The sequence below is a fragment of the Sander lucioperca genome, chromosome 14 (assembly GCF_008315115.2).
Source record: "Sander lucioperca isolate FBNREF2018 chromosome 14, SLUC_FBN_1.2, whole genome shotgun sequence".
In the NCBI taxonomy this organism is placed as follows: Eukaryota; Metazoa; Chordata; class Actinopteri; order Perciformes; family Percidae; genus Sander; species Sander lucioperca.
Window position 1 is genome coordinate 15,165,310 of NC_050186.1, and position 20,123 is coordinate 15,185,432.

The 20,123-nt window shown below is 39.2% G+C and overlaps 1 protein-coding gene across 1 annotated transcript in view; it reads right to left on the bottom strand.

The window, feature by feature from the left end:
* The window catches only part of LOC116063022 (netrin receptor UNC5D-like), a 188,322-nt gene extending 180,712 nt beyond the window's left edge, over positions 1 to 7,610 (bottom strand). Inside the window, exon 1 of the mRNA XM_031317870.2 lies at positions 7,263 to 7,610. Within this exon, the coding sequence (XP_031173730.1) occupies positions 7,263 to 7,374 (112 nt within the window). The 5' untranslated portion in view covers positions 7,375 to 7,610. The remainder of the gene's footprint in view (positions 1 to 7,262) is intronic.
* Between the last annotated feature and the right edge of the window lie 12,513 nt (positions 7,611 to 20,123).

A 20,123-nucleotide genomic window follows, 5' to 3' on the forward strand; every position in this document is an offset into this window, starting at 1 on the left:
TGCTGAATAATGAAAGTATAATCTCTATGTAGTATGTAACTATGGATATATGCTAGAGATGCCAAGAGCTTATTCTAAGAATTGGTATCAAGGTCAATCTGGGCATTTTTTAGGCTGATCGATCGCTGTCGGTTTAAATAAACCCGATCAAATGCCAATCCTTTCATCACTGTACTCCACTGTCCACCACGGCCTGATAGTGTTGCAAAGCTCTACAGTGTAAGGACTTTTACTGCATACGCCAGTGTTTTTTAGGGCTGCACAATATATAATTTTTCTAGCGTCACCGCGATATCATCGCATCATATGTACATTGCGAAAGGCTGCGACATATCGCGAAAGACACGCCGAGAGTTTTTGAGTTAGTTGAAAGAAAATATCAGTAGAAAACTGTACATTGAAATGTAACTGCCATTCTTTTTTAGTGGTGCCTTTTATATTCAATTCAATTTGTTTTATAAAAGAACGTTGGAAATGTATCTTTTATTCGTTTTAAATTCAACAAGCAATTTGTTGTATTTTAGCAGAATACTGAAAGCAGCAGAAATGCAGAACTGAGTACACTTCAATATCTGTTTATTTATCGCAAGTAATATTGTTACCGCGATATTCAACGTTATTGCATATCACATTTTCCTCATATCGTGCAGCCCTAGTGCCTTTGTGAAAATTAAATTTTGTGCACACTGGTGTGAGTGACTGAGTTCTGACAACAATCTCTTAAAATACAGGGATTCGCTAATCTAAAATTAATCTCAGGAGTCACACATTATCCATATTATAATTTAGAATCCAGACCTACAGTATTTGGATCAAATAGCTTTAAAAAAAAAATAAAAATAAATAAAAGATGAGCCAAATTTAGTAGTCTACAGCTGTATTTGAATGTACCAGATAGATATTTAATCAACATTAAATATATTTTGTTGTTACATTACCTAATATTAAAAGACTCGGATCCGAATTGGGGCAGAGGTACTGACTCTAAACAATATAGTACCAGAAATCGCTGCATCTAATATAGTAAAAAGAATTCTATGATACAACAAAGAAGAGAAGGACCTCTAGTAATCAATACATAACCACAATGGAATAAAGTAGAAATATGACAACAGATTTATAATGAAAGCATTGTGTTTTATTGGAGCAACCAAAAGGATTCTGTTCCAATCAATCCTATCTCTCATGGGAATACCATGAACAAAAGCTTATCTATTGACCAGATTCCAAAGTCTCAATATCTCATAGACAAAAACAATAGTTGTTTGATTACTACTGTAGCTCTGTCCAACACAGACTCACATAACGCTTCATCAGTGTAATGTGTGTGTTAACTTCCAAGCAAAATTTCTTTGCAAAACATTCCCATCATTTCCCCATATTGGATTTTGTAGCGTTCTGCTTTAGACAATATTCCCTACCATTGTTTGGCTGCTGTTGAGCTTAAGAGCCCTCTAAATGTGAAGAAAAACGATGGGAGAGGGGGTTGGTGAGATGGATGGAGAAATGGGTTCCTTTTGAATAATGCAATGGTGAAACTGGGCAATATGACCACCATGCGATCTCCAACAGAATAGAAACAACTGTGGACACCAGCCCATCTGTGCTCATAAATTCATCTCATGTGAAATGTCAGTTAAATCAAAGCTGGAGCTTGAGAAAGAGTCTGGCAGTCATTTTTGGGATAAATAAAACATAGCAGAGATGACTAAATTGCCCTTTATTCCTCTCTCACTCTCTCTCTGTTTTTATATTTGAGATTTTTGCACTTGCGCTATGCTAAAGCAAGAATGCGTTTTTAGCAGCAGGAGGCACAATGGCTGCAGATCTAAGCCTCGACCACTACGAGCTTGTCAAATTTGATTAAATTAAAAGCATATTTATGTTCCTAAATGTAAATTAAAGTGTGTATTGTGCAAGCATCTGACAGTGCTGATGTGTTGTCAAGACTTTTATGTTTTTCCCCAGAACTATGCACGACATTCTGGTTGCATGAAGGTTAGAGTGGCGGTTATCCTACCAAACCTACTGAACCATGGTCTAAGGTCAATCGAGCGTCTGTCATCTGCTCTGTGTGTGGATAGAGAGTGCGGGTTTGCTCCAGGTTGACCACTTACATGGCTTAGAAGTGTTGTCATGTCGGTGTCACAGCACAGGGGTACACTGATTGATTTCACCCCAATAACCTTATATAGTCCATTAGGACCTAACTCATGTTTCAAATCAAGCAGTCTATCCAATTAGTATCGCATTTTAAAAAGGATAAGGCTGGCATCATTCATTCAATATTTGTTATTGTCGACAAATCCCTTAAAAAGACTTAAACCAGAAATACGTCCATACTTTCAGAGCTTTACAACTTTCCTAACCTGTCTGTGTCACTAAGCCTTAAAGGTGCCGTAGGTAGGATTGTGAAGATCCAGGACTTAGCCAAAAATGTTCGACATCAACAACTACTCAGTACCGCCCCCCTTTGCGCTAAAGCCCAAAACGGTCTCCTAAGCCCCTCCCCCCACTTTTGACTTTTTGTTTTTAAATTCTGTTTAGTTTTAATTAGTTTTTAAAGCGGGTTTGCTAGTTTAGTTTTTATTTTTTGAAAATGCTTAGTTTAGTTTTTATTAGTTTTAGTCTTAGTTTTAGTCTTTTTTTGTAATATGGGTTATTTGTAAGGGGATTCAAAAAGGTCAGAAAAAGTATTGTGTAATAATAACTCAACAAAAACATCATACAATTTTAGAAATATGTATTCACAATGTATTCAACAATAACACCAGTACATAAAATGTAGCCTACATATGGTCATAAATATGTAAACAGTCTACACAAGCAGTAAGTGCAAAAGTGACGTGTTCCAGGAAAAAAACCTAAATAGCCAACAGACTAAAGAAGACATACATGAACAGGTGTTTTGAACTTTGGTTCGAGTAAAGTGGCAAACTTTTTAAAGTCAATCGAGTCACACAGTAAGTGTAGCTAGTAGGGCTGCCACCTCTTAGTCGATTAGTCGACTAATCGGTCGTTTTGGTCTTAGTCAACTAAGATTTCTTTAGTTGATGAGTCATTTTTTATGCTTATTCATGCTTAGTTACTCATTTCCAAGAAACTTATGAGCACATTTCTGGTAAGCACAAGATTTAAAGTGGTGCTTTTGCAGGATTAATTGTGGAGAAACTCAGTTTTACAGATGGTTCATTAACTACATTTATATTGTGCTTGTCTAGTCTTAACCACCTCTCAAAGAGCACAGCTCTGTCGATTACATCAACTAATCGATTAATCGACAAAATCATATAAGTGTTAGTCGACTAAGAATTTCTTTAGTCGAGGACAGCCCTAGTAGCTAGACATCCCAGTATCAATCCACGTATTAACCCACGCTTCCTCCCGCTTTTGGTGTTCCTGCGTATGTACTAACCAGCAGCTATCGGTTCGCCGGTGAAAGCCCTCCTATAGTGTTCTCTGTCCTGCTGTTGTCTCTTTCGTGCTGCCTGGCCCTGTATCCATACATCCATGCCCGTAACGTTACCAGGGTTAGCTTCTGTTTCGGGGAAAGGGGGCTTTGCTTTCTACTTTACCTTGTTAAGGTAACGCTTCTCAAATGTACTTTCAAATTCGTGGGATTTTTCCCTGTAATAAATTGTCCACATATTTTACCACCTTCCACTGCAAGGCACTTGCTTTTATCTGACACAGTCATAATCAAATAGGTGCCGCTTTCTTCTGACTTTCGGTACCGCTATGATGCCAGGCGAGGGGCACGGACTATGTTGTGTTCAATTTGACGTGGAATGTTGGAATTTCTGGGTTCCCAGTCGGAAACTATACAGGTCTACGGGAAATGTCATGGTCGGAAAGATATAACGTTATTTGCTCTATGAAAGACATCAACAAAGACGAAAACTAAGGACATTTACCTGATTTTAGTTAGTTTTGCAAACAGACTAACAGTTTTAGTTTAGTTATCGTTTTTTGTAATGCCTCGTTTTTATTTTTATTTCAGTTAACAACAATGTTTTTTCCCCAACTAGTTTTCGTTATTTCGTTCGTTTTCGTTAACGATTATAACCTTGCCCCCCACAAGGGAGAATGAATGCGTGTGCATGAGCAGTGATTGACACGCAGTTAGACACCCCCCCTGGCCCTGATTGGTGCATCTGAACAGGGAGCGGTGGATTTTTGCAAATCGCACTACAGGCTGTAGGTGGAGCCAGAGGAGCCGGATTTTTTTTTTTTTAAATTACCTGCTTCATGTAGTTTTACTAGAACATAGGGTCAGTTTCAGCAAATATGACGGAAAGTTAGTTTTATAAGTCTTACCTACTGCACCTTTAGCTCAACCCATTAATCGTTTGTCTTTTTTTATGCCAAACATTCCCTGGTTTTGTGAGAATTTGCTGCTTTGTGTTATGTAATTGTATTAACTGAATATATTTAGGTTTTAGAGTCTTTGTTGGACAAAATAGGCAATTAAATGTCATTACATTTGGGTTTTAGTAAATTGTAATATTTCATAGACCAAACTATTAATTGGGAAAATGATCTACAAATTAATTTATAGTGAAAATAATTGTTTGTTGCAGTTAGGGCTGGGCGATATGGCCAAAATCCTTTTTCGCAATAAAGGTAATTTCATATCTCGATAACTATATATATATATATATATATATATATATATATATATATATATATCTCACAATATAGCTTGTTTTCTAGTAATTCAATAAAAAACAAACAGTCTATATGACTAGCCACATGACAGAGACTGTTTTTGTATACTCCTGTGTGAATTAAATACCTAACAGAAAAGTACTGAATATTTTCTCATTTAAGAACTTTAGTGCAAAATAAATATACCATGCAAGGATCGGAACATAAAGCGTTGTCCAAATAATGTAAATAACGATGTATTGCAGTTCGGCTTCTGGTTTTTCGACACTGCGATAGAAACGGTATAGGAAAATATAAACTACAGACAATTTTATATGATTTTGGCGATATCATAATACCCAGTTGCAACCATAATCTACTTAACATTAGGACCATGCTTTATGCTTTTGTGACATTGTTGTGCAAGCTCTCCGTCTTTCCATGGAACTAAATTCCATGTATGACATGTCAAATTGTTTTGAGGTTGGCCTCGGTTGAAATGTGACAATTGAGCCTTTTTTGAAATCATGAAAAGCTCTTTTTTTCAACATGAATCATCCAAAAAGAAATGAATTCAGTCACAAGCGGAACTCAGAGAAACGCCTACGAAGCCACAATCCCGCACACAGATGATTCTTGTTGTTGTGTAGCTACGCTCACGTGACACACTCTACATACAAATATACATATCCAAGCTGTGGTGCTCTTGGTCACCCTTTCACTGCCAACACTTATGCTTTACTGATCACAATGCAAACGTCTGTTATGTTCATTGCTGCTCAACATTTCATCAGCCCCGTCTCCTCCATGAATCCACCTGTGGGCACTGATTACAGGTTTCTCCATGGGGCTAAGTGTGTTCTCGTCACTTTGTGGTCTCTCAGTGTGCCTAGCTTTAAATTGTATGCTGCAGGTGAGTAATAAGGTCTTGTCCTTGCAAGACATGGAGAATAAATTTGGATTACTGAATTATAACCTGGCTTCTAATTGAGAAATAAATGTTCTACTGTAGGGGAGTTTATACGTGTATGTGGCTAGAGAACTTAATTCATATTTCAACCATGCTCCATAACTTAGCTTTGCCCGTATGTTTTACATTATTTCATCAGTTTTTTTTGTGGAGTCTGCCTTTTCTATTTCATCTCATTTGATTTCTGCATAAAGTGTTTGACTGTTGACATCCACATTATTGCACAACATAAATATTTATTTCACAGCCTGGCACAGAGCCATCGCAGACGCCACTCTAAAACCAGGCCGATGTATGTATGTAACAACATATACCTATGCAGCTTATGAAAACTACATTTTGCACGCACAGGCACATTTCACTTTCATGCATTCACAACATTGTTTTTGTTTTTTTGACAAGCATAGGTCACTCATTTTTAAATATCGTGCAATGCTTTACATGAAAACATAGCCACTGTGAAAATGCTGGTCAAGTTAATACAATGTGCAGTGTAAGGTTTTGAAAAAGGTTATATTTAACGCCTTTCAGACTAACATAAAAAATAAATGACAAAAAAACCTCTTGATCTCTACATGCAAAGTTGCCCTGAAGATACGTATGCATAATCTAATATTTATGCTATGCAAATTTCAAAGTTGAAGCTAATTTCTGAACTTGGGATGTAAAAAAAATGAAAACCTTAAGGGCGAGTTAACTAATTGACTTGCAAATGCATCTTTGTTTCACTGCCATGTGAGCTAAATGGATGTCAATAGGTCAGGACAGATTCAGCCAAAGAAAGGGAAAATATTTCATAATAATCTATTCACTGACCAAATGGAAACATTTTTAGACAATGCACATCTCAGTCTTACATCACAAAATGTTATCAGATAAATACAACACCAATGTGTGTATTACCCTATAGAACCACCTTTTGACCAACTTGTATACACACTGGATCACCTAGCTTTTTATTAATATGACATTTAGAATGAACAAACAAAAAGCAACTAATATCAACTACAAGTTTCAGAAGTGAGCACAGCCCTCAAGCAATTGTCTTCATGTGTTTAATGAGACCCTCTAGCAACTGTCAACATGGCTTTAGCAGCTAAAAATGTCAAACCTGTCACAAAAATGAATTGTGAAACATGACTCGCACAGTGGGCTTTGGTTGGGTTAAGATATGGATCTCCCTTTCCATTACAGTTGCAAAGGGCAGCAGAGCAGAGCGAATACTATCTTCTGTTCTGTGAACAAAACTGCTCGCCAAACGGATTATCAATTTCCACAGTGCGTTTAACGGAACTCGACACCGTTTTAACCTTTAAAAACACCAATCTTCTCAAAAGGAACCACATTACTCAGACACCAGCCAGCGCGTGTCGCATTACAAATAAAAACTTGTCATAATTACATGCAAGCTGAGGAATGTCTACTTTTTTGATACTGTCACACGCAGGCACACAAACTGTTAACACCGGCTTGTAATATCACTTTTCAAAAGCCAAACACACTGAAACCATAGCTACAAAAAGCAGTCTGTCACACAGACACGTCAACGTCTTTTTTTCTCTCGAGTTTATTCTCGAAGACTGAGACACCCCCATGTGATAAAAAACATTCAGCTCACCCAAGAGTGTGTTTGTGCTGTGCTTACCTCTTGCTAACGTGGCGGGGACTTGCGAACCGAGAAGCACGAGGATGCCAAAACTCAGGTAGCATCCTCCCGAAAACTGTCCCATCACTGCTCTGCGTCTCTCCCTCCCCATCGGGTCTGGGGGCACTGGACTCGGGTCTCCAGCATTTGTCGTCTGCTCGAGGCACCTCTAAACACGTTACCGTGCCCCCGACGGACGTTCTGTCCAGGTGTTTGGGTAGTTAGTGTCCGCCAGGAGAGCCGTCAACCTCACGGAATCGCAGTGCGGAGAGATGGAAAGTGGTGCGGAGCTCTCGACAGTCCGCACTCTGTTGCGCGAGAGTGGGGACAGAGCGCGCGCGCGCGAGCTAACAGCTTTGGGTTTTTCAGAGAGAGAGAGAGAGCGAGAGAGCGAGAGAGAGAGAGAGAGAGAGAGAGAGAGAGAAGCCCCTGTGGACCTGTTGAAAAATTACAAAGGTGTGTGCGCATATGCTCACGCGCTTCACTAGTGTGAAAACAACATCTTTCAATTATCTCTCTCTGCCTGTTTTTCTTCTTCTTCACATTTTCAGCTACACCCGAGCTTGTGTTCTGTACAGAAATGTGTCCACTGAAATCGACACCATTGCCTTGGAGCTCTTGCCAGTGGCCTTGTCTGGAAAATTACGTTTTTCCTAATTGATGCCTGTCTTCAGCCTATGAGCATATGGCCTGTGATTGGTGTCCAATTGCCAATTAAGCAGGGAGTAGCTCAGTTAAATCAGGCTACTTCTTTCCAAATGTCCATTTTCAAATTATTTAATCCACTTTAGTGCTTATAATGGAGTGATTAGCCTGAAGGAATATATTTAGATAATTTTCTTAAGTAACAATGCACCTAAATTAGGCCTACAACAAAAGTAAAGTATTCCATGTACAGTATTTAATGTATTCATTTTCAGAAGACTTTCAGAGTGATTTATTAATGCAAATTACATTTTAGATCAATAATAGGCTAGCACATAAGCAGGATTTAAATTATGTAGCCCCTATAAATAGACGTGGAATAGGTATTCCGATCCTATACCTAAACTAGCAATACCACTCAGTAAAAATCCACCATTTCACGTAAATCTTGAATTCAAAACTGTACTTTTGCAGCAAAATTAGTGCCATTTACTTTAAGTACAAAGTATGCAGGCAAATTGACTTCTGTCACGTTGCCGCCTACTATTGGATAATTATTAATGATGTATGTGAATAACTTAATGTGGTAGTTGGCTAAGGTGAAGCTCTTATAATACATACTTTGAGTTATTTAATTTACTGTATAATGGATCATATTTTTAGAGTCATCATAGCTGTCACATTTTGGTAAATTCAAGCAATAGAGGGAGGGGGACTCAAATGCAGACAAACACACACAAGGCAAGCATGAAAGGAAATTTTCTGGAGGTAATGGTCAGGAACAGGCTACAAGTTTGCAACGAGATGGCAGTCCAAACAGTGTAATAAATCCAAGAGGGCACAACTGGTGAGCAGGCCAGGAACAGGTGGCTGAATGCAAAGGCTGCGCACAACATAACAACAATGACAATCTGGCACTGACTGGAGAGAAGGGGCTGGTATAAACTGACAGGATCATTGAGGAAATGAGACACGGGTGAGCAGGTGTGTGTGGGAGTCAAGCGACTGGGACAGGTGGAAAAGTCTGCGGCCATCTGGGGGACAGGTAGAGTATGGCAATGACTGCAAGGCATCATAGAAATGCAGAGGCCTGGGGAATGACACAGAGGCAGAGGTTGTGGCAATAGGTCTTTAAACCTGAATTTGTATAGCTGTCAAATAATATAGAGGAGTAAAAATGACATTTTCTTCTAAAAAAGTTTAAATAAAATTTAAATACGTAAGTAAAGTACTGTACTCTAGCACAGTAACTGAGTGAATGTACTTACTGCAAATCTCCACAACTGTTGCTGCAAATATGGGCACTGATTTTAATATTGTTAACTTCATTTGTATTCATATTTTTATTCAGTGGGGTTTATTTTCCGTCCATTATGTATTTTCTTTTTAATCTTATGTTATTTCTTTTACTACTATGAAGCATGTTTTGTTTTCCAGCTAATTTTGCATGGATTGTGGCATTCTATCCCTGTTTTATTCTTATTCTATGTCATGTCATTTCTTTATTGCAAAGCACATTGTGCTGCATTATTCATGTAAAGTGTTATACAAATAAAATTATTATTACTTTCCACCACTGTATCTAGGCAACGGTTGTGTAATTTTACCAAAAACAAAGCATGATATTTTATAAACTGATCATATGTTTTGACAGAACATTTTAATTATGTAGAAAGGTAACTAGTAGCTGTCAGATGAACGTGGCATAAAAAGTACAGTATTTCCATCAGGAATGTAGTGGATGGAAGTATACATTAAAGATAAATGCTCAACTAAAGTACTTCAAAGTTGTCCCTACTTGAGTAAATTCCACCACTACGAGCTGCTGGTCACTTATGTGAATATAGTCTCTCTTTTATCAACTGCTATTTCACATAATGCTCCAATAATGTAAAAAGACAAATTTTAGATTTACCGTTTAAAAGTATCCACAGATCATTTCCAGTAAGTGTTGGGATGTACTTTACCATTCAGAATGTGTGTCTGCTCATTTTCTATGTAAATCACCGCAGTTTGACCTTCTCTGACATAATTACCCTATTGACCAGACATTCAGTGGTTCATTTCCCAGAGTTCTTGCCAGGGGTCATCTTGGCAGGCAAGGTTAACTACTTGATAATATTTCAAAAGAGAGCCATAAACTTTGCATTAAATATCTGGGTGGCCTTAAGGCTATTGAGATACCTTACGGACCGTGAACAAAAGGAGACACTGCAAATGCTTTTTTGTTGTTGTTGTTGTTGAATGAATATTATATAGTCGGTTTTATTGTTTTTGGAAACATCATGAGTTGCAGAATGACACATTCACTTGCTCGTACACTGTAAACTCTAACCCTTCCATAGCTTGAACTGATGGATTTCTATCTGAGATGACAGAAGTAGCAAGATTTCTGACAGTAGAATAAACACTTGTCTTCAATGTGTGACAGTGAAATAAGAACTAACTAAATGTTAAATAGTGCCTCACACTGTACTATATTGTCCCTAAAATGGGAAATGTGATCAAGTGTTCCACTGTGGGAAATAATACTGTGGGTCATATTAAGATTAAAATGGCAGCTTTTGTCTGTAAGATGTGATTAGTGGTTAGGTGTGATGTGGTGTCCCTTTGCTGAGACTTGGCTGGATCCTGAAATTCCGGCTCCATTCAACTGATTGACTTTTTTTTCTGTGTACCAATCTGGCGGCACCATTCTGCTTTATGATGAATAATGCATAAATTAGAAAGGAGCTGATGGGATTACATTTCACTGGAATTGTAACTGTACGTTTTCATGTGAAAAATCAATCAACCAACCCACAGAACCAAAAACATTGGCTATGGAATGCAGTAGTTCCAGTATAGTTCAGGTATGTAACCCAAAACAAAAAAATAAATAAACAAATGCATAATACATTTTAAAAAATACCATTTTCTGTGCAGACAGATAAAAGATATAAGCGTGTTTTCAGCTTTTAAAGATGTATTTACTTCATCCAGTGTACTTAGCAGGCGGGTCCAAACAATCATATTTTACTGTGGTGTGGTTATTTTCAAAATCCAGACTTCTTAATTTTGTAAAACAACGTCTTTGGTCTACATTGTCACAATTTAATGCAGGAGTGGGGGTATTTTGGTCCTAATTATAACTTTTGAACACTTCTTATGAAAATATCTTACAATAATATTGCAGTTCTTCAAATCCAATAAAAAAGTTCATAACTGAAAACGTGTTGCTGTATGTGCAGAAAAAAAAATCTCTTTAAACAGCAAGAAAAGTAAGCACCTTCTAACATTGTTATTGTAATTAAACAGACATGTTTACTTACAGATATGATTCTATAAAGGCATGTAGCAGTATTTATTGCTGCATAGCTTTTCTTGCTTTATCCATCTGATGCGAGTGCTTGCTTGGACATTCTCTCATGGAAATGGGCAAAACAGTTTTGCTTTTACGGCAAAGCATTTAAAATAACAAGAAAAAAAAAAACTGTCATCGCCACCAAGCTGCAGCAGTATCAGCTCATAACAGCACTGAGTGACAAGCACGAATATTCAACTTTATTGTCAATGAATTTGGTATGTATTATGGTATTTTATTTTTATTTTCCAACTGCCAGTGGGTTTGTCAGATTATTTACAGTCTTCACACAATTTTGCAGGGCCTCCACTGAGGAAAAGTGAATGCACTTATTTACTCAGTCAGCCAAGTCTTCCAGAAAGCTCTGCCTAGGACAATGATATTGTTTTTCAATCCATGCAATGTTATGCAGAGTTTGCAGCATCACCCTTGTGCTTCACAATCCTATCACATATATGTGATTACCATTTATATTTTTATTAAGCATAATCATGATCTTTACTTAACACCATATAAATATCTTAAGAAAAAGTTTGACTATGTGCTTTCTTGCCGAGGGTTAGATGAGTAGATTGATACCACAACCATGTTTGTATGCTGATATGACGCTACCGCCAGCCTGCTAATTTACATTATTTTAGCATAAAGACTGTAAACTGGGGAAACAGCTAGCATGGCTCTGTCCAAAGGTAACAAAATCCACCTACCAACACATTGAAAGCACAGTAAATAACATGTTCTCTCTCCTTAATTTAATCTACACAAAAACCTTGAAAAAAAGTGTGACAATGACAGTTGGGCATTTTACGTGTGGCTGTGCCAGATGGTCTGTTCATATTTAGTGAAGGCCTACAAATATGTGAGTGGTATCAGTCTTCTTATCTAAAAAGGTGCATTTTCCAAAACACTTTTCCGTTAACCATAGTTTATTTACCATGTAAACCAGATATAGCTGAAAGTGAGAAGAAAAAAACTTCGCGCTACACAGATTTGTATCCTAGGGTTTTGCTAACTAATCATCCATCCATCGCAGTAGAACTGGCATGGACACATACTGTACTACTGTATGTGTCTGAGCAAGAAGGTGATGTGATACACATGTTTTTGCAGACTAAAGAGAGTGGTAGCTGCAGGTGGTAAAGTGCTGTAAAGCCAATTATCAATATTCGAGGAAGAGAAAAAGACAGCTGCTTTTCAAAGCTTTTTATGGAGGTAGGAAATGCATTCCATATGTTATTTAGGGCTTAAGGATACACAGTGCATTGGTGAGTAATATTGAATACACATGTATATTGAACACTCCTCAAGGTACCTTTGAGTGCATCACTTGAAATGTACTAGTTCAGAGATTATACATTTACTCATCCACCCTCCCTTCCGCTAATCTGAAGTTTTGAACCGCCAACCCCCCAGTCCAGCATTCCCAGGGCTCAGCAATTTTGCAATGCTTATTCAATATACTGTCAAAATGTGTGTGCTGATACTAAGCCATATTTGGCTTCACTTTTCAATTCACCATTGTTCTTTGTTGTTTAGAGGTCACGATGATGTGAATATCCAAAAAGGGTTAATTACATTACAAAAGACAAGAAAGAAAATCAATGTATTGGGCATATTTTTCACATCTAATTCAATAGTATAATGCTCGCTATTCATGTCAGTCACTGTAATCAATAATGGAAGAGAGTTGACAAAAGCATAGCAATATTTATTGAACAAATCACTCATAGTTAATTTATGTCTGTGAATACAAGACACAATTATTAAGTATTTTATGTATAAAAGCCAGAAGACACAGTTGCATCTTAACTGCTAATAACATAGACAACAGCTACTGTACAATACCTATCAAGACACACCATGTTACCAACATGCAAGTCTAAAATTATTAGAATTTTGAAAATCAAGTGGAAGTCAAGGCAGAAAATGTACAAGTACAACCCGTTCTCACTCCCAAGTCGTAAAATACGCTTTGGCAGTGGCTGTCAGTGTCCGATACGATGCAAAAAGCACCCTTCATTGTATGTATGAAACGCACCGGGCAGAGCAGCAGTGCGACCGCAGCGCTGTAACAGTGCGCATCCACTTTGGCAACACGACTGAAGTGTGGTGTCGCAATGTAATACATCCATGGTTGATGCTCCACACTCTTGACTGGCAGGTGATTGGACGAACGCGTCACGTGGGTCTGGCTACTCCCGATTTTCAAAACGACAGTAATGGCGGCTCGATCGGAATACGATCTAGTGTTTTACTTATATAAAATAGTTCACCGAAATGTGTTTCTGAAAACATTTTAAGCGAGAAATAGGCCATACAGTTGCTTAATCTGTCTTTATTTCAGATCGACAAAGGTTAGTTTGAAAGACTTTCGTTTACTTCTATTGGATAGTCGCGTCACATTCAACGGATTAATTTGCATAAAGATGGGCATTGGCCAGCTTTTTTGACATGTAGCATTTTTTTCAAATGCAATGCCGCTTTCCCGAGATGTTTTGCAGACGTGTTAAAGTCGCTTGACGTCACCCATAGGAATAAAGTGGAGCGTGGTGCGACAGAAGCGTCGCACGGGCAGGATCTGCACCGTAAGATGACGTAATATTAAGAGCAACAACGGTAGCGAGTAGTATGAAAGACCGAAATGCTGCGTAAAAAGGTTGGTTGGGGTGGTGGATGGGTCAAACAACACAGTGCTTTCACCCAGGAGACCGGGGTTCGTGTCACAGAAATAAACATTTTATAACCCCACCCCCTTTTCCTGAACTTAACTGTCCGGTTCTTGTGTCGCATGTCAGTCAGTTCATTCCGACCATGCCAGTGGCATTAGCGTCGAAAGTGACGTCAAGAGTCCCAACGCTAAAGGAGACTTTTAGCATGAATAACAAACACCAAAGGGCGCACTTTTAGCGTTAATAACAAACGCCAAAGGACACCAAAAGTTCCGACGCTAAAGGAGACTTTTAGTGTGAATAACAAACGCCAAAGGCACATGACCAAGCGTCCGTATTTTATGCGATGGGAGAGTGAGAATGTGTTGACAAGTATGTATGATTTCTCCTTTAGGTTCTCGTTAAAAATCTTGCTGTGGGCATTTTGACTCAACTGCAGATGCAAATGTGCAACAATCGATACAAGACTAGATAAGGGCCTGCTCTCCTTGTATCACGCACACACAGGCAGTCGCTCGCTGTAGAAACTCATTTGGGCGTGTGGTAATTTCCTGATCAGAGGCGAGGGCTGACCACCTCCAGTGTAGTTGTGAAAGGGAGCTGCATTAGTAGGTAAGCATTAGCAGCAGCAGATGTGGTAGGGAGCTGGTCAATAAAATCAGGTCTTTTCATCTCTTATAAAAGCAGTGCACATCCCACCAGGGCTTAATGACAGTCATGTAATGGAAAGGAGAGTCAACACCAGCTTCCTGAGAGGTAAATCATGTTCTTGTGTAGGAGGCACAGAGCAACCACCATATATGTGTGACACCATAAATGTGAATATATGCCCTGAATATGAATTTACAACACCCCAAATGTGTCACCCGGGCAGATTCTGTTGCTGTTGAGGCTGAATTCACTTAACCACATGGAAAGATACAACAGTTGCATGTACTTTGGTTAATGTACAAACTGAATACAGTTGCATTCAAGTATTCATGTGGCTTTAAATACAGTACAGTTAAACTAAATGCTTCTGTTGCCAATAGGAAGTCTTAATCTGATTAATCTATTTACACGCTGACATACAACTGACAGCTCTCCACATTATCCTTTTTACATGCCTGAAATACAATAATTGGTTCTTTAATTATATAAACTTGAATAACTCAGTTCAGTGAGGTCTCTTGTAAAATATTGTGGCTTTCGTTTACACTATATCATTGGTGCATTAATCTCCTCCATTTAAATTCTTTTCTAAACGATCAAAAAACGTTTAATGCAATTTATTGTTTTTTTCAATCAAATTCAAGGCTTCACCCCAAAGTTGTTTAAATAAATTATATTATTCAGCTTGTTGTCCAAAATACCTTTCAATAAGTTCAATACCATCAACCAACCATTCTTAAACATCAGTATGACCTCCATCACCCTGAGAGCTTTTGCCAAATTCCTCTGAGACATTTGGATAAATTCAGGCTCTGATCAATTCTTTCGGTTTTTATGAAACAGACTGATCCTGGTTCAGTTTGTTAGGCCCATTGAAGACTGGCTTTTCAGAATAAGAGACACCTTTATGAAACAGTCCTAAGAGGGCTGACAGAAGAAAAACAATCAGGTGGGATTTAAACCCACAACCATGAGCCTATAACACATTTTCTACTAACTGAGCTATTGAGCTTTTTTGCAATTAACTGAGTAATACAGAGGGTATCAGTGTCATGCTTCATTTCCGGGATTGTTCATGTGGCACCAGAAATTCTGCCGGATGTCGCTCATTTTTGGCTGGATGTCCGTCAACTTCCGCTTTCTTAGTGGTCGATTTTTTAGGACTATGGTTAACTGCTCCTCAGATCTCTGCGGGGTAAATAGAGTTTATTCTTGCACACCTAAAACAACTTTTGAACAAGCACACGTTCCATCAAAACAAATTCCTTCCAGAGGCTATTTTGCAGCGGCACCGTCCTTGTGTCCGGCGCTTATTCTCGCCAAGACGATTGTGATTGGTTTAAAGAAATGCGATTAAACCAGAGCACGTTTTTCTCCCATCCCGGAATGTTGTGTGGACTAGCCAGACCCTCCTTCCCAGCGCTGTGGAGGAAGGTCTGGCGGTGCGAGACTAGTGGGCACATGTTTCAGTGTGAACATGTTTCAGTCTTAAGTCTGTAAATGGTTTCTTTGCACGTTGAGGAAGGTTAAGTGTCTGCAGCTTTAGTCTGATCTTCTTTCTTTCTCTGGTTCTTTGTGTTGATCAGCGCTGAAGATGGTCCAGTGGTGAAGGACGCAGACTGGAGACCTGGGAAGCAGTTCTTACTCCCAACTCGTAAAATACGGACACTTGGACAGTGGCTCTCCGCGTCAGATACGACGCAAAAAAGCACCCTTCAGCGTATGTATGGAATGCACCGGGCAGAGCAGCAGTGCGACCGCGGCGCTGTAAGATGACATAGTATTAAGAGCGACAACTGCAGCGAGTAGTATGAAAGACCAAAAAGCCACGTAAAGGAGGTTGGTTGGGGTGGTGCAGTGGTCCCTGGAGAAGTGGGTATACTCTCAGTTTTCACCTTTTTTTTTTTTTTTTTTTTTTAAAAGTAGTCCAGAAAAAAGCCCTGTTTTAGAAACAGTGACATGTAAGACTATGATTTAGTTTACCCAAAAATCTGTCATTTCTACTTGCTCACTATTATAAAATGATCATGACTTGATTAGGAGCAGTTTGTAGTTACTACTGGTCACACAAGCAGCCTGGATGAATGTAAAATGTATTTATCATGAGGCAAACATGGTGTTATCTCTTCTCCTCTAAATGTGCAGTCATATTGCCACTGGCAATTTGCCAGTAGTTTAAAATAATGATTCATTTGGAAACCACCTTAAAACTTACCTCAGAATGATGTCTTCCATCAACTGGGGTGGCACACCCCCGCTTGTGTTATTTCTTCATCTGTTGTTTGGTCTGCTGCCGTTATCGTAGTCAAGTGGCACCGGCACCTGAGGTTTTTTTTTGTTTTTTTTCACTGGCACCTGAGGTATTAGCGATATTTTCCTCGGCATGACCCGCCCTACTCTGCCTCTGATTGGCTCATCAGTCCTCATGCCTAAAGTTAACCAATCTAATCAGTGAAAGCAGCGAGTACCAGCCAATTAGAGGCAGAGGAGGGTGGGTCATGGCTTCACTATCCTTGAGGAAAAAATGGGCAATCTGGCTCACAGATATTACTGAATGGTGCGCATCAGGGGGGATTTAGAAGTGGGTATACGCAATGCTGACTGAAAAATAAGTAGGTATACGCCGTATACCAGCGTATACCCTGGACTACACCACTGGGGTGGTGGATGGGTCAAACAACACAGTGCTTTCACCCAGGAGACCAGGGTTCGTGTCACAGAAACAAACATTTTATAACCCCACCCACGATCTTTTCCTGAACTTAACTGTCCCGTTCTTGAGCTGCTTGTTAGTTTGCCTATTAGACTTTCGTCTTCAAATTGTAACTCGGGGTGGGGGATACCACTAGTTGATGCTGTGATTTTGGCAAGGTGTTAACAATCACAAATTGTTGTAAACATAAATGCTGCGGTGACCCCTGTGCGTAATGCTGCTTGATGGCACTGCAAGAGGACTACACCAATGGAAGAATCAGGAGAGAAAGAGACTTCAGGGACCATGACGATGACTGGCTAATATGCCGATTTAAATACCCTAAAGCTGTGCTCTTGGATCAATGTACTGAATTGGGTCCAGCAGAGAGGGCATCGCGGCGGAACCGTGCCATCCTAAATACAGGTCCTCGCCACTCTGGGGGCAACTGGCTGTTTCCAGAGGGAAATGGCAGACAGCTAAATGTTTTTATAAAATCTTCAACTTTATCACTAAGGCTTGTTTGGATTTAATATAGTTCTGTTAAATCTTATAGGTCTGGTATATCGAAGCTGTCCCCTAGTGCCGTAATGTTTTTTTGGGCGTACGTACACTTTAGTAAGGATCCTAGCACAGTTTTATAAATGAGACCCCAGGTCACTTTTGGTCTTCAAGGTTTTCTTTTAGTATGTGATCTGTCTCCATTCTAAGCACATGACTCAGCCATCGCAGATTCCTCTGCCTTTTTTTCAGTGATGTTCTTGTTTTTGATTTTTCTATATAATTCCAAGCTATGTTGGCCAGAGAATTCCACACAACCTTCTCAGGCATCCATTGTGGATGCCTCAATCCTCATGATGTTTACATGTGCAACACATAACTAGGATACGTCTGTGCCTGTAAATACACCCACTCTTAAAATGTGGATTTTACTCCTCCATCTCCATAATACTGCATCCTACACAGTATTACAAGCCCATCACGCCATAGCAAGGTTACTGATAAGAACTGCTTACTGTCTCTTAAGATCACAATGGCTGTGCTCTGTATGGCCTTGCTGGCCTAAAAGAGAATACAGTTGCACAAACCAGAATGTAGGTATTGTATAGAGTTTGTATTTGATGATGGTCAAGGCGGGGCATGTTTGTCATTTGCTGTGGAACACTGCTTGTTGAGGATAAGTTGCACTAAGGTGTACTTCTAAAAGCACCAATTTCAGCAAAAACACGCAACAGTGACTACGTTAACATGCACATAATATTCCGGTTTTTGCCCTTATTCCGAAAAAGACGATGTTCCGGCTAAGCTGTTTACATGGCTAATGAAAGTCCCGTTTACATGTAGCCGTGCAAAATACGATTTTACCAGCGGTGGTGGACTTGTTGGACCGTGCGAACACAGCGTCCCTATTTCATTCCTTCAACCAGCTTCTTGAAAAGATTGGTGTAGCGATGTGTATGCATATCCAAAAACCTGTTGATATCCAAGTCTTTGATAATGTTGAAAAGTAGCTGTGTTTCTCCTTACCGGGTCTGCAGCCTTGCAAACCATAGCAAAGCGCAGAGTTGACCTTAAGCCTGCGGTAAAACCCCCGATTGAGACGCAGATTCCGAATGCGCTGTATACATGTCCAAACGATGCCCCTAAAACCCAAATAATATTCCACTTCTTAATCGGACAATGCTATATTCGGAAAAAGGCCTTAATGGGAATATCCAACCTGAATATGCTGTTCACATGACCTGTATCAAATTCGGAATATTGTCATATTCGGAATTTATTGTAAACAGCATATTGCGGTTGGATATTCCGAATAAGGCCTTTTTCCAAATATAGCATTTTCCAATTAAGACATGTGGGACATTCCGGTATTGTTCGGGTTTTAGAGGCATTGTTTGGACATGTATACAGAGCATTCCGAAGATGCGTCTCAATATGCTCTGTGCATTGCTTTGGTTGCTGTACACAAACCAACCAGCCAACTGTTTGCAAGGCTGCAGCAGACCCGATAAGAAGGAGAAACACGAATACTTGTAAACGTTAACAAAGACTTGGATATCAACAGGTTTTTGGATATGTGCAGACATCGCTACGACGACCTTTTCAAGAAGCTGGTTGAAGGAATGAAAGAGGGACGCTGTGTTTGCACGGTCCAACAAGTCCGCCACCGCTGGTAAACTTTGAAAAATCCTGTTTTGCACGGCTACATGTAATATAATTATTATATATTAGTGGAATGTTCACTTTCATTAGCCATGTAAACAGCTTAGTCGGAATATCGTCATTTTCAGAATAAGGGCAAAAACCGGAATATTATGTGCATGTAAACATAGTCAGTGACAAGAACAGTAACATTTCTTTTCCGATCTCATGTTGCATGCATGCATTAGCATTCAGTGGCAAATTTACGGGGGGCGGGAAACCCTGCAAATCTAGCCCATACTGGCATTGGCTTGGTCAGGTTTGGAACAGATCTAAATTATTTGCAATCTTGTAAGACATAAAACCGCAACAGGCAGAAGCAAATAGCAAACAGTGCTGTATCCTTTTAGCTATTACATTTGATAGCCTTAAACGAAACACTGCTTTAACTCAGAGATAAAAGACGACTGGTAGTATTTTTTTTTTAAAAACAAGTTATTCCACAGCCAGTGTGAATATTCTGTACCAATAAAACTGCTCTGACATTTTGTTTATGCTAAAGGGTGAGTACAGTAGGAAGACCAGTTCTATTTTGATGAGGCAGCAAACACAGCAGGTTATCTGTGACCGCTGTGTCCTTATATACACAAGGCTATTATGTAGAAGACGTGATAGAAACATTTAACCAACATGCCCTTGCTTCTCTCTGCGGTGTTCTG